Source organism: Sorex fumeus, unplaced genomic scaffold (assembly GCF_029834395.1).
Source record: "Sorex fumeus unplaced genomic scaffold, SorFum_2.1 ptg000020l, whole genome shotgun sequence".
In the NCBI taxonomy this organism is placed as follows: domain Eukaryota; kingdom Metazoa; phylum Chordata; class Mammalia; order Eulipotyphla; family Soricidae; genus Sorex; species Sorex fumeus.
In genome coordinates, this window is record NW_026606077.1 from 19611633 (window position 1) to 19626317 (window position 14685).

Below are 14685 nucleotides of genomic sequence, written 5' to 3' on the forward strand. Positions count from 1 at the left end.
AGTTGGTCACTCTCATCTCTGTGATGATGTGACACTTGGTGCAAATTCAGTGTTTCTCAGGATGTTCTCTGCTTTATTGCACAACTGGGCTCTATTTATGTATCTATGTCCTCTACAAAACTGTGAGCTTCTTGAAATCAGAAAATGCTGCTCTTTCTTTCTCCTATACAGTTAAATATCAAAAAATGTTTGTGGAAGAACCAAAGAACCAGACGTTCCATAGTCAGTACTCAATGGTCAGTGTGTAGCTTAACACACAGGAAGTAGAAATTTAAATGAAACAAACAAACAAACAAACCTGGATCGTTATGGTCTTAATGAAATGTAACCTAGTGGCACTTTTTATTTTCCACTCCCGAATATGGGTAAGGCTGCAAAGTTTAAGAAGAGAATTCCCAGAACGACCACCAACTGGGAGCTCTTTGGCACTATTGTGACAACATGGGAAGATGCTGTCGTTGACAATATTGATAAGGACTATGATCGATTGGTTCAGCACCTCCTTGATTGAGTGAAGAATTCCAAGAGAGAGATAGCCACAAAACAATGCCTGTCTTTGAAAACTCTTGAGCTTATTCGCCAGCGTGGCTTGGCACAAGCCTCAAGCAACTGCAAGCGAATGTCTGAGCTCGCAAAGCAGTGCAGAGGAGCGATAAAGGAAGACCTCAAAGAGAGAAGAGCAGCAGTGCTGGCAGATGTGGCAGAAGCTGGGAAAAGCATTCACAACGCCCGGCTGTCCTTCGCCAACTACAAGACCAACATGACTGCCCTTCGATGTCCTTATGGATCTATCACATCTTCCAGAAGGGCAGTGGAGAAGATTATCCATGACTTCTACTCAAATCTCTTCGATAGCCACGTCCACCTGCCCACATACCAAATTCCACAGGATGGATATGTCATTCCCAACGTTCTCCCTTCTAAAATCCGACATGCCATTTGGTTGGTAAAGAAACGAACAGCACCTGGCCCAGACAAGGTCAGACCCGAACACCTGAAGAATCTGCCATTGGTACTCATCAATACACTGGCTCAGCTCTTCACACGCTACCTGTCTGAATACAAGGTTCTGTCCCAATGGAAAACTAGGAGGACTGTACTACTGTACAGGAAGGGAGACATCCACGACATTGGCAACTATCGCCCAATCTGCCTATTGTCTGTCATCTCCAAGCTGTTCACTTGAGTCATCCTGAATAGGATTGGCAGAACACTAGATGAAGGACAAACATGCAAACAAGCCAGGTTCAGCAAAGGATTCAGCACGATCGACCACATCCATATAATCAAGCTCATTTAGGTTTCTCGGGAGTTCAAGATGCCACTCTGTCTAACATTCATTGATTTAAAGAAGGCCTTTGATTCTGTTGAGACTGAAGTGGTCATCGAAGCCCTAGTCAAACAGGGCATTCAAACTCAATACATCAGGATCCTCCATGAGCTGTATTACGGATTCACTACCAGGATCTCACCATTCTACAAAGAAGTGATCATCCATGTCAAGAGAGGGGTTCGGCAGGGTGATACCATTTCAACAAAACTCTTCAGTGCCACCCTCAAGAATGTCATGCGATGACTGGAATGGGAAGGAATGAGAGTGAAGATAGATGGTCGACAACTACACCACCTCTGCTTTGCTGATGACATCGTTCTAATAACATCAAACATTAGCCAAGAAGCACAAATGCTGGCCGACTTCGACCGTGAGTGTGGAAAAGTCGGACTACAGCTGAGTCTCACAAAGACAATGTTTATGAGAAACAGGAGGACTTTCCTGACTTTCCATTCACTCTCAATGGAACGACCATCTCTGAATGGAAGTTATCTCTACCTAGGTCGAGAAGTCGACATGACAAATGACCTGGCACCTGAGTTTCACAGGAGGAAGAGAGCGGCTTGGAATACCTTCAAGAGAGTCGAATAAATAGCTAAGAGGATGAAGAACCTCAAGCTCTGGGCACATCTCTTCAATTCCACTGTTTTCCTGTATTAACATTTGCCTCAGAGACCTGGGCCCTATGAAAACAGGATGAGAATGCTATTCGGGTCTCCCAAAGAGGAATCAAAAGAGCTATGCTTGGAGTATCATGCTTCACTCAAATGAGAGAAAGAATCCAGAGTTCCGACCTCCATTAGACATAAAGTATCAGGGACACTGTCTCGTTTGCCAAGGTGTCGAATATCAGATGGGCTGGACACGTAATGCGATTTGGAGATGTCTGCTGGACTACAGCCGTTACCGACTCGATTCCATGGGATGTCAATAGATCTTGTGGCTTCACATCCTATGAGATGGTCAGACTTCTTCACCAAGACCCTGAACGATCGGTTTGAGGCTCTTCATGTTCCTAGAATGAACAGACGCCATTGGGCTACACTAGCACGCGACAGGGATGGATGGAGATGTTACAGGAGCACGCTTGAGCAAATCGATGAGTAACGGGATGTCAAGTGATCAAGTGATCAAGTGAATGTTGGTAGGAGTTTCAGCAGCAGCAAGCTGGAATATTTTGATGTTTAATAATTATACATACATATATGCATATATACATATGCATTCATTTGTAGTTAATGTACAATTTATTTTGGTTTCTTATTAACATTATTAAAATTGTTTAACTTTTTGAGTAATAAAAAATTCCCCAAGATTAATTTCATCATACCGTTGCTTGATCAGAGACTTATTTCTCTGTTATAGGGAAAATAAAGAAAGCCATGTTGTATATAAAAGAAATCTGAAAATTTGGTATCATAAGCACAGATAAATAAAAACACATTTTGATTGAATTTTAGGTCACCATATTTGCTCACAATTTGATATTTCATACTTTTAGATTGGGGAGCCAGTTAGTTGTTACTCACATACACTAAGAATGAGTGATAAGAACCGCTTGTCTTTTTATAGGTATTGATATGTTAGATTGGTGGGATTAAGTATTTTAAAATCAAAACGCTACTTTTTCTTGATACCTAATGATGGTAGAGCATACGGAGAGTGTCTTGGTGACTATAACTGCATTGCCATGGAGGCTTTACCTGCTGGCCGGGCTTGATGGGAGAGAGCGTGATGCCCTGGGTGTTGATCACAGGCAGGATCTGGTTCCCGATGACCGTGGCAATGATCTGACCCTGGGCATTCGTCAGGAGCTGGGGGGTGATGGGCTGCACTTGAAGGCCTTGCGTGCCACCAGCAGCTTGACTTGAGGGCCCTGGACTGGGCATCAGAGGAATGGTTCCAATTATCTGTAAGAGATTCAAGCTCAAAGTCAGGCAATTAATTTGGCTTATGGGTTTGCTTATGCAGCTGAAACCACTCATGCCTGATCTTAGGAGGCTCCCTGAGAGATAATTCGAAACTTGGGAACACTCTGAGAGAGGCAGTTCTGGAATAAAAGGGCAGAGGTCGGAGCTTGTGGGCAGGAGGGAAAACATCCTACTAAAAAATAAAATCAAACATCTGTGATTGCAGAAACATGAAGATTTGGCTGGGGCATACACCTGCTGTATTCTCATAAGCTTCTCAAGAGTGGACTTGTCCTGGCATGCAGTCCCTCTTGTGCCTGGGACCCCCATTCCTCCTTTGCAGGACTCCTCAAGCATGATGTGCTTCTTCGTGTCCTCCCACTCATGTGTATTCTCCTCTGCTTTATCTCACGTCCTTTTCTCAGACATCATATTCCCCACTCAAGGTGAGCAGGAACCTCCCTGACACCCCAATGGGCTTCCTGGTCTCTGCATGAAGGTGCTTAGGGAGCTTGAGATCTAGAGCCCTGACTCAGAGGCTGGAATTCCTTTCACAGCCGTGGCCTACCACTATGGACCTTTGGTCTAAGAGCTTACATTTGCATTCCAGGACTTGAGAGAAGTATATCATAAGCAAATGCTGGAAACTCAGAACAGGTCAAATAACCTCAAAAGATTGGAGAAAAAATATTTTAAAACATTGTGATTTATTTCTGGCTTCATTGGTGGGGGACTACCAAATGGTGCTCAGGATGTCCAGTGGGCTCACAGGCAATTCTCAGCCACCTGGGCAGGCGGTTCAGTGCAAAGGCCCAAGGATGTGAAGCTACCTAGGCCCTGTAGTGTGGGGGTATCTGGGATACCCTGACGATTACTCAGGGCCTCCAAGACTGCAACTGGAGATGCCAGGGGACCACTGCTGCAAGAAACTGACCTGTCTGGTGCATGCTAGGCCTTCCCACCAATTACTGTACTATTTCCTGTCCCAAATTAAAAAATCTATTAAAGCACCATGATTTTTTTCCTTTATTTTATTTTATTTTTTTTAAAGTTGTAGATTTACAATTTTTTGTGCTTTGGTTTCAATTATACAATGATTAGATACCCATCCCTCCACCAGTGCCCATTTTCCACCACCATGGATAATATCCCTCCCACCCCCATCCCCCCATCCCCCCTGTCTCTGTGGCAGGGCAATCCCCTGTGTTCTCTCTCTCCTTTTGGGTGTTGTGGTCTGCAAAAGAGGCATTGAGTGGCAAACATGTTCAGTCCATAGTCTACTTTCTACATGCATCTCCCCTCCTGGGAGGATCCTCCAAACATCCTTTATTTGGAAAGCACCATGATTTTTCAAAGTTATTCATAGTTGAGTTTTAGGTATACAATATTGTAGCACTGATCCTACCACCAGTGTCAGTCTCTTTCCACCAGTGTTCCCAGGTTCCCTCCCTCCTGCCTCTGCCAACCTGCCCACTTGACAGGCACCTTTCTAAGTTCTGTTGTTAAATTTTGGTTCTTCTGATTCCATATTTTTGACTCTGTGGGTTGGATATTTAGGCCTATCATTCTTTAACACCACTGCTGTACCTCAATCTCCCCTCACCTGGCCCCTATTGCCTCTCATCTGTTTCTTCTTCCCTCCACTATTTCTTTTCTCCCCATTCCTATACTCTGGGGCCAAGGTTGATCTGACCTGCCTCTAAGTAGTTTGATTATGTCAGTTGGACCAATGCCTAAATGCAAGAGCCTAAGGAAATGGTGCTGCTCAGACTCTGAGGTGCTGGGGCTACCCTGGGTTACTACACTGAATCTATGAGAATTCAGGGTCCACCTGGTGATGTCCGGGGACCTTCAGGGCTGGACCTGGTGATGCTACTGGGGTAAACTGAATGAAAAGCATGTGCCTTAACCCCCGTTCTATCTCTCTAGCTCTAATGCAGTGTTTTTTAAGAGGCACTTAAAAGGTAAGAGGTTCTGGGGTACGAGGGGAGGATTTTTGCATCTAGTAGCCTCTAAATTTAGCAAAGGGACTGTGGGAAGTGTGGCTAAAAGGGCCTGGTGTGGTGCAAATGTTGTGTTGAGAAGTAAGGAGATACTGGGTGTCCCTGACATCTGGGAACATAGAGCACATTTTTGAGGTGTTAGGTTCAGAGTGAATCTGTGAGAAATGAAAGTGGAATACATGTTTCCCAGTGACTGGGAGTCCCCTCATACCACAGGAAGGTAACGCTGCTCGGTTCTGCAGGTTTTTTCCACAGCTACCTCCAAGAATGGACTGCAGTGACGTGGTATGGGGGCCACTAAGTCTCTTAACATCAGTAATTACTAGGGGTAATTCTAATAGAACTGTTAGAAAAATGTAGAATGAGAGTAAATCCTGTGTTGAAAGCATTGCTTTCAACAATGCTGAGGTGTCAACAAAGCATTGGTTTGTTTTTGGTTCATAATTAAGGCCATGGAAGCACAGTTGTCCCTCGATGGAAGAGTTTATAAGTGGAAGAGCTGGAGCTGAACTCCAGGTCTGACTGACCCCCAGATGTTTGCTTTTTTATGATGTCTCCTGAATTCTTCCTTAGAGAGAACATAAAGGAAACCCACCCAGAAAAGACAGCAAGCCCTATTTGTAATTTTTCAGCAGAAATAAACTTCTTGTGGATGGATTTTATGAATCCCACTACTTTAATCCCCCAGTACCCTGAACATACTTTATCAATAAATGTTCTTTGAATCAATGGCTTCTAATTTCAGTTATCCCTAGGATTCCAGCCACAAGTGAGACACAGAAGAGCCACCAAACCACACCATTCAGTGATAAAAATCATGACAGAAAAATTTCCCCTTTCTCACTGGGTCATTGCTTCCACCACAAAAGTCCCTGTGGGATGGCACTAATGGAGGAGCTGTGTGAATGTCAAGTATCAATGGCAGTTGTCAATGGAGGCTGATAAAGGTCAAGTAATTACTGTGGGCGTGGCCAGCCCCCCCCCAGGGAGCTTGCAGCTCTGCTCTCCTGCCAGAGAGCTGCGGTGTCTGTCCCTTAGCATCAGCAATGACTGCAGTCCATCTGTGCCAACAAGGTCAGGAAGAGTCCACATCAATAGATCAGAGCACATAAGTACTTTATTGATGAGTGGTTTTGTATTAAATAGCTCAGGATTCAAAGACTGTCCTATGACTTCGTAGGAAATATGGGGAGCCTTGAGGAGAAAGCTCCTTGTCTTACGCCTCTGCTGGGTATTTTCCAGTTCCACACTTGCTTTGTGAAATATACAAGGCATGTTTGTTCACTTATATTGTGGCATGTGCAGCCCCTATGCACATTTCCACTGTTGAAATGTATACTTCCCTTTCTCATGATGAGTTCAAAAAACTGGGTGGTTGATCCATCCGACCTAGCCACTCTATTTTCTAGGCTCAAGAAGCTCTGTTCCATTAGATTGGCTTGACTTGGAGATCCAGGGAAACTGGATTCGTTTAGAAGGTAGAACTGTGAGTTCTATTTTAGGCAGGACGTCAGAGTGTGAAAAGAACTGGTATGAGTAAAAGTAACTCAGGAGCAGGGTTTTGAGCAAGACACAGCACTTGACAACTATAGAACACACTGTAATCGTGTGAAAGGTATTCTTTCAGGAAGATTGACAGGAGTCTGCTTATATTCCCAGTAATGAGATGTTCTGTCTGCTTTCTGGGCTAAAAGAAGAAAAGCAAATGCAAACGATTCACCACTTCTTCTCTAAGTACAACTATGCTTCCAAACATTGTACAGTGTTACTAAAACTGGTGCCTCTTGGGCCCTCCCTAGCCATTCCTCTTTCATAGACTTGGATCACTTATTGAGGCTCAGACAGCGCCAATGTCAGAGCCAGAGTGATCTGGAATGGCATAAATTAGCCCTTTACTAGAGAGTTTGCTCATAAGTAAGTGTAGGGTATTGGTGATTCTACTGCCAGGAAAACTTGTCTGAGGTTAGTAGTACTCTTTTTTGTTCCCATTTCTGGGGACTTAAGATCAGCATCTCAACAAGTAAAAAACTTTGCATGGTGCATGATGGGGAGCATTCAATATTCCCCAAAAATGACTAAAATTTGCTCCTATTCATTAAAGGGTGGACATTAACTCACATCTTATTGTCTACATTTGGGGGGGGGGGGGGAGTTAAGTTGATTTTGCTTAATCCTGATTCCTCTTAGAGCTCTTACAGATATCACCAAAACTCCTCCTCCTTCCCTGACTTAAAAAATGGGGCAATAATAAAAGGAGCAGAGTAGATGCAGCACAGAAAAGAAATTCTTGGCACTGGTGTGGAGTTGTCAATTTTGCCTGCAGATATTCTATTTTAAATAGAAAGTCTTCCCTCAACACCAATGACAAGTTAGAAAAAAATGGATATGACTATATCAAATTAAAAAGATTTTACACACAGAAGAACCAACTATAAAAACAAAAAGACAATTGAGCAATTGGGAGAAGATATTTGAACATATAAGGGGTTCAAATAGATACTCTCTTGTTCAAAATGGTTTCTCTGACATGCCAACCCCACCAAATTTTCAATACTTTCTCTGATCTGCCTACTAGTTCCTTCTATGAAGTCTCAACTATTCTCATCTTCCTTCCTCTGCCATCCTTTATTCACAATATTCTTCTGAACACCCCTTTATAGACCCCCAAGTCTATAAAGAACACACACACAACTCAACATAAAAACAGTAAGATAGAACCAAAGACAACCCCCCACAAGCAACACCAGTTTAAAAATGAGTGAAAGACCTGAGTAGACACTTCTCCAAAGAAGGCCTGCAGATGACTCACAGGCAAAGGAAAAATTCTCAGCATCACTTGTTATTAGGAAGATGCAAATAAAAGTCACCACCCAACACCTATGAGAATAAATGGTCTGTATGAAAAAGATTAGAAATAATAAGTGTTGGTGTGGGTGAGGATGAAAAAGGAATTCTGATACACTGCTGATGAGAAAATAAATTGCTGCCACCTTTAGTAAAAATAATATGATGATTTGTTATAAAAGTAAAAGCAATTTCCTTAAAATCAGCAGTACCAGTCCTACACAAGGTATACAAACACTAATTTGAAAGTATACTTGTATTTAGATGTTTATAGCAAAAAGAACTTGCCCAAATATGGAATTAGCCTCAATTTCCATCAAATTATTATTAAATAAAGAAGCTTCATTCTGTGTATACAGTCGATAAGCTACTACTCTGACACAATGAAGATGAAATTGTGACTTCTGAGACAGAATGGATGGACCTTGAGCTGCTATGTTAGGTAAAATTAGTCAGTAAATGAAAGTAAATTATGTCCACATTATCATATGTGGACAATAAATTAGCAAAGCAAGAAGACTTGTAAAACGCAATAAACTAACACCTAGACTTGATGCAAATCATAGGGAAAAGGAATGGCGGTGGGGAAGAAGGAGCCGACAGGATCATTAGGTGCTTATGTGGCACTGAACTTCGGTGGTAAGAGATATAGAGGCATGAGGCTATATCATTGAAATCTCAAACTATTGTAAGCCAAACATAGGTGATTTTAAAAACATTACACAACATAAAAACCCCTAAAAATGGGACCAGAGTGAGTGAACACAGTGAGATGAACATTTGCCTTGCACTGGCTGATCTGGATTTTATCCCTGGTGTCCATATGGTCCTCTGAGCACAACCAGAAATGATCCCCTGAGAGCAGAGTCAAGTGTAAACCCTGAGAACTGCCAGGTGTGGCCCAAATAACAGAAAACAGACATTAAAGGTCTATTGAGGGTTGGAGAGATAACTCAATGGGCTGAAGGGCAAGCTTTGCATTAAAGGAGGTTTGGCATTACATGGGTTCTGCACATTGCCAGGAGAGAGCTCTGAGCATTGCCAAGTGTTCTATAAAAATAAATTCTGTCACTATCACTGTCCTCCCATTGTTCACCGACTTGCTTGAGTGGGCCCAGTAACATTGTGAGACTTGTTACTGTGTTTGGCATACTGAATAATCTCGGTAGCTTGCCAGGCTCTCTGAGAGGGGCAGAGGAATCGAACCTGGCTTAGCCAGGCTGGCTGCACACAAGGCAAACACCCTACCGCTGCCAAACACAATAACAGGAAGTCTCACAATGGAGATGTTATTGGGCCCGCTCGAGCAAATCAATGAACAACAGGAGGACAGTGTTACTGTGTTTGGCATATCAAATACGTCACGGGTAGCTTGCCAGGCTTTGCCATGCGGGCGAGATACTCTCTGTAGCTTGCCGGGCTCTCCGAGAGGGGCAGAGAACTGGAACTCGGGTCAGCTATGTTGGCTGCTTGCAAGGCTAACGCCCTACCCGCTGTGCTATCACTCCAGCCCCCAAATAAATTAAATAAATAAATATACGGGGCTGGAGCGATAGCACAGCGGGTAGGGCGTTCGCCTTACAAGCGGCCAACATGGCCGACCCGAGTTCGATTCCTCCGCCCCTCTCGGAGAGCCCGGCAAGCTACCGAGAGTATTCGATATGCCAGACACAGTAACAACAAAGTCTCCAATGGAGACGTTACTGGGCCCGCTCGAACAAATCGACGATCAACGGGAGGGCCTTTACCTTTTACCAAATAAATATAAGTATTTTATATTCAATGAAAGTACCTGTATCTATACATTTTTCCAACTATTTTCTGGAAAGAAAATAAGTTTGACACAATATTAGGGGCTTCTGACTTGAAGGCAAATGTACAAAAAGGAATTTTATACATAATCTAAAGACTATATTCTGGAGTTTAAGTTTACGGCTCTCAGTGCTAAGGATTTATTAGTTAAATTTATTTATTAGATAAAATTTTGGATTACAAAAAAAGCTACTAAACTGTGATTCATTCAAGGCATCAAACAGCGCAAGACAAATCCCAGCTTTTCTAAATATGGAAACCTGGTGAAACCACACAGTATCTATAGTATTTCCAAGTGTTTGGAGATCTTGTAGGCATGGTATTAAGCATAGTGTTATGTGCTGCAGAAGATATCGAAAAGATATAAGTTAGCAGAGGAGGTGGTCCTATAATAGTCACATCTCAAACAAATATTCTAATGATCCAATAGGGGAAATGATAGTATCAAATGAGTGACAAAGATGATTTGATAAAAATCTCTTTACCCACATGAGGGGTGTTCAGAAGAATATTGTGAATAAAGGATGGCAGAGGAAGGAAGATGAGAATAGTTGAGACTTCATAGAAGGAACTAGTAGGGAGATCAGAGAAAGTATTGAAAATTTGGTGGGGTTGGCATGTCAGAGAAACCATTTTGAACAAGAGAGTATCTAGAGGTGAAAAATTTGTGTGGATGGTGGCTAGACTATTTTTAGGTAGAGAGGGTAGAGACAGTGGGGTGACAAGTCAGTCCAGAAGGTCAAATTACATCCAGGCAAAGGGTTTCCATAAATGGCTTTGTTGGAGGGTGAGGTGCTTAGTGAGGACTCTGGAAATGGAGCTATTTCAGGTGCGAATGTGACAGTGTGGATAGAATGGATTAAAGTAGTGACAGACTACAGACCAGGAGATCAGTCCCTAGGATGCTATTGTAGCCATCCAAGTGTGAAGCAAAATGCCTCAATGAATCCTTGACATAGGGGTGGCTTAATTTGTTGACTTCTACTTCAATTCAAAAAGTACAGCCTACTCTATACCTAGGTTGCAACATTAGAAAATTTTGAGTGGAGTTATTGCCCCATCAATCCCACAGTAAATAGCTCGGGCATCGTTTGCAATGATCTTCTATGTCTTTGCCCTGACTCTAACAGTAATGATTCATCTCTGATGAATGCTTTATCCAGGAGAAGGCTCATACAAGTATAGTAATGATAATTTGTGATCTTAAAGAGTTCCAGCCTCTCTGACAGGGGACTTATTGGATTGTTGCTGTTCATAGCCACTAGTCTCTTGTCTTAGAGGAGTTAGAATAAAAACCTCAACCGAAGAATAAAGTCTATGCTGCAAGAGCAACTAAAAAATCATTTAAATGACTACTAGCATTTAGTAGTATATAGACTTCTATTCCTATAAGAATATTGGTGGTTTACATGTAAGTATGATTCCTACTAATTGAGCAACAATTATAATTTTAGCCATAATAAATATTATCATGCAATCAGATCAGTCTCCAACAACTCAGAGTCAAGTAACTCCTTTGGAAAGCTAGGTTATTACAATGTCCTTATAGCCCCCAGTCTAGGTGAAGCATTCAGAAAGGATGGGTTTTGTCTGAAGGAGAGTAATATTCACTGAATTTATTCACTGTCAATATTCAGGTGTCATGAACAGTTGTTGAGGATGGTATCACAGAAGCCCAGGGCATCCAGACAAGTCATCTGATAGACCACATATCATAATAGTCTATGACATGTTGTTAAACTCTGCTATAGAGAATGTGATTGCAGATGTCGAATTGACAAGTAATTTTGTTGCACATATCTTTAAGAAAAGGAAAACCATCAATGCTGTAAATCGGTGGCTTCTTCAGATCTTTCTATACATCAGCTGAAACAATTCCTTGCCAAATATTTGTGTAACCTCAGCACTTTCTGGTCAAGAGGCTTTTGTTCACACTAGTATCACTGTCCATTCTTGAACAAAATATTATTGCGTCTGAGTGCTGAGGAGCTGATGGTGAAGATCAATGGAACAACCTCCCTTTCCTTTCTTGTCTGGCACAGCTTCTCTTTATTCTTCCAAGGAAAGATTTTGTACTCTTTCTTTAGTACATTTATCCTTGGCTCACTAATCTCTGATTTAATATTAAACTCAGTTAATTTTAATATTAAACTCAGAGTTAATTTTCCAGCTGTGATTAGAATTTTGATCCGGTAAGAGGACACAATTATTTCCCAAATAAAATGTAGTGAGATAAACTAGTATCTCTTTATCATTTCACACCAAAGAGACTGGTCCACATTCAAAAGAACAAAAGCAACCTGTGTTGGCATGGACGTGGCAAAAAAGGCACCCTCCTTCACTGCTGGTGGGAATGACGACTGGTTCAACCCTTTTGGAAAACAGTATGGACGACTCTCAAAAAAATAGAAATTGAGCTCCCATTTGACCCAGCAATACCACTCCTGGGTATACCCCAGGGTATACCCCAGAGAGGCTAAAAAGTATAGTCGAAGTGACATCTGCACTTGTTTGTTCATTGCAGCACTGTTTACAATAGCTAGAATTTGGAAAAAACCTGAGTGCCCGAGAACAGATGACTGGTTAAAGAAACTTTGGTACATCTACACAATGGAGTACTATGTAGCAGTTAGAAAAAATGAAGTCATGAAATTTACATACAAGTGGTACTACATGGAAAATATTAAGCTAAGCGAAATGAGTCAGAAAGAGAGCGACAGAAATAGAAAGATGGCATTCATCTGGGTAACATAAAGTAACAAAATAAGAGACTACCACCCGAGAACAGCTGTGATAAATACCAGGTTGTTCACTCCATGGCTTAGGGGCCAGCTGCACACTCTAGGGGTAAAGTCAGCTCAGATAGAAAAGGGAGCACCAAATAAAGGGTGCTGGGAAGATCTGCCCAGGATGGGAGATGCCTGCTGAAAGTAGTCTATGGACCGAACATGATTGCCACCCAATGTCTCTTCTGCAGACCACAGCACCCAAAAGGAGAGATAGAACCAAAGGGAGTGCCCTGCCACAGAGGCAGGGTGGGATGGGGGATGGGGGGTGGGAGGGATACTGGGATTGGTGGGGGTGGAGAATGGGCACTGGTGGTGGGATGGGTACTCGATCATTGTATAACTGAAACCCAAGCACAACAACTTGTAAATCTACAACTGTACCTCATGGTGTTTCACTAATAAAACAAAAACAAACAAACAAACAAAAAGATATTAAAAAAAAACTAGTATCTCTTTCTTTAAAGCTATGTCCAAGGTGAGGAAGAAGAGATTTACAGGTATTAATAGGAAATATAGCAGAAAATATGAGTGAGAGAGTAATAAAAAGGCATGAAGACAAACAAGAGTTCAATTAGAGGAATACACCCAACTAGAGACAAACATTTAATCTTGTAGGCAATGCTTATCAGTTGGCTGGGCACAGCTTCTTAGTTATGTAATTTATATATAATTTTCAGAAAAAAATCTTAAAACTGAGAAAACTTTGAGTACAGAACTTTTGTAAGAGTAATACTGTCTATAGAAAGTTCTGTAAGTTAAAAGAAGAAATGCAGCATGGTTGATGAACAATGCCTATCACATGTATGTGCAAAGAGAACAATTATTTGCCCAAGGTGATGTTTTTGGGGCAGACCTGGTAGTACTCGGGTCTTACTTCTCTGTGCACAGGGATCATCCTGACCATGCTGTGTAATATGCAGATTGGGATTTGAAACAGGGTTGTGACAATCACAGTGTCATGCTAGGCAAGTACCTTAACCTTTGTACTGTCTCTCTAGCTATCCTAAAGTTGCCGGTTTTGAAATCTAGAATATGAGGCAAATTATCTTACATCAACTTGCTAAAAATGTAGATAACATTTTCTAGTGATCAACTGTGAGAAAGAATTTAAGGTGTTTATGTTAATGCCTCAATTATGAGTATGGATAGATACTTTCCTCCTGGGAATGTATGCCTGTTCAGTGTTTCTGACTGTCACTCAGAATTAGGGTCCCTGCTGGTGCTCTACAATTTGATTTCTACTTAAACATTCACTTAAATGCAAGAGTAAAGAATTGGAGGTGTCAGATCTTCAACAAGCCAGAATCAGTCACATTATCAGAAAGATAATTTACATGGAAGTTTATGTTGTACAAATAGCAATAGCAATTATACAAACAATCCTATTCTTTAAACGCTTTTAAAAATGAATTTGAGGTATTGTTTTCATAGAATTTAAGATGTATATAGAGTTGAAGTTTTCACTTAACATCAAATACAGCTCATTAACTTTAAACAAAATGATGTGATTGGTTTTATTATTGACTAATTGATATTAATTAGAGTTAAGATCCTAAAATATGCTTCTAGTCACAAAATTCACTGATCATGTTACACCCCCAATTTTCTAATATTAAATCATGACTCTGGACATGAATTGAGTGCTGAGAGTAGATAAAAGAATATGCATGAAAACCTATCAAAACCTATATTGCAAACTATAATGCCCAGAAGGAAAGAAAGATACAGAGGGTGGGGGAAAGGGAGGCATGGGGGAGAGAGAGAGAGAGAGAGAGAGAGAGAGAGAGAGAGAGAGAGAGAGAAAGAGAGACAGAGACAGAGAGGAGAGAGAGAGAGAAGTATCTGGTTGCCTGGGGTGGTGGTGGGGGATGTGGGTGGTGATGGGGAAACTGTGGACATTGGTGGTGGGAAATGTACACTGGTGAAGAGATGGGTATTGAAACATCCTATGACTGAAACCCAACCATGAACAATTTTGTAACTATGTATTTCCC

The 14685-nt window shown here is 41.6% G+C and overlaps 1 protein-coding gene across 1 annotated transcript in view; it reads right to left on the reverse strand.

Annotated features, from left to right (window-relative positions):
* The window catches only part of POU6F2 (POU class 6 homeobox 2), a 461711-nt gene that overhangs the window by 37222 nt on the left and 409804 nt on the right, over positions 1 to 14685 (reverse strand). The window contains exon 7 of the mRNA XM_056113393.1: positions 3037 to 3243. Within this exon, the coding sequence (XP_055969368.1) occupies positions 3037 to 3243 (207 nt within the window). The remainder of the gene's footprint in view (positions 1 to 3036; positions 3244 to 14685) is intronic.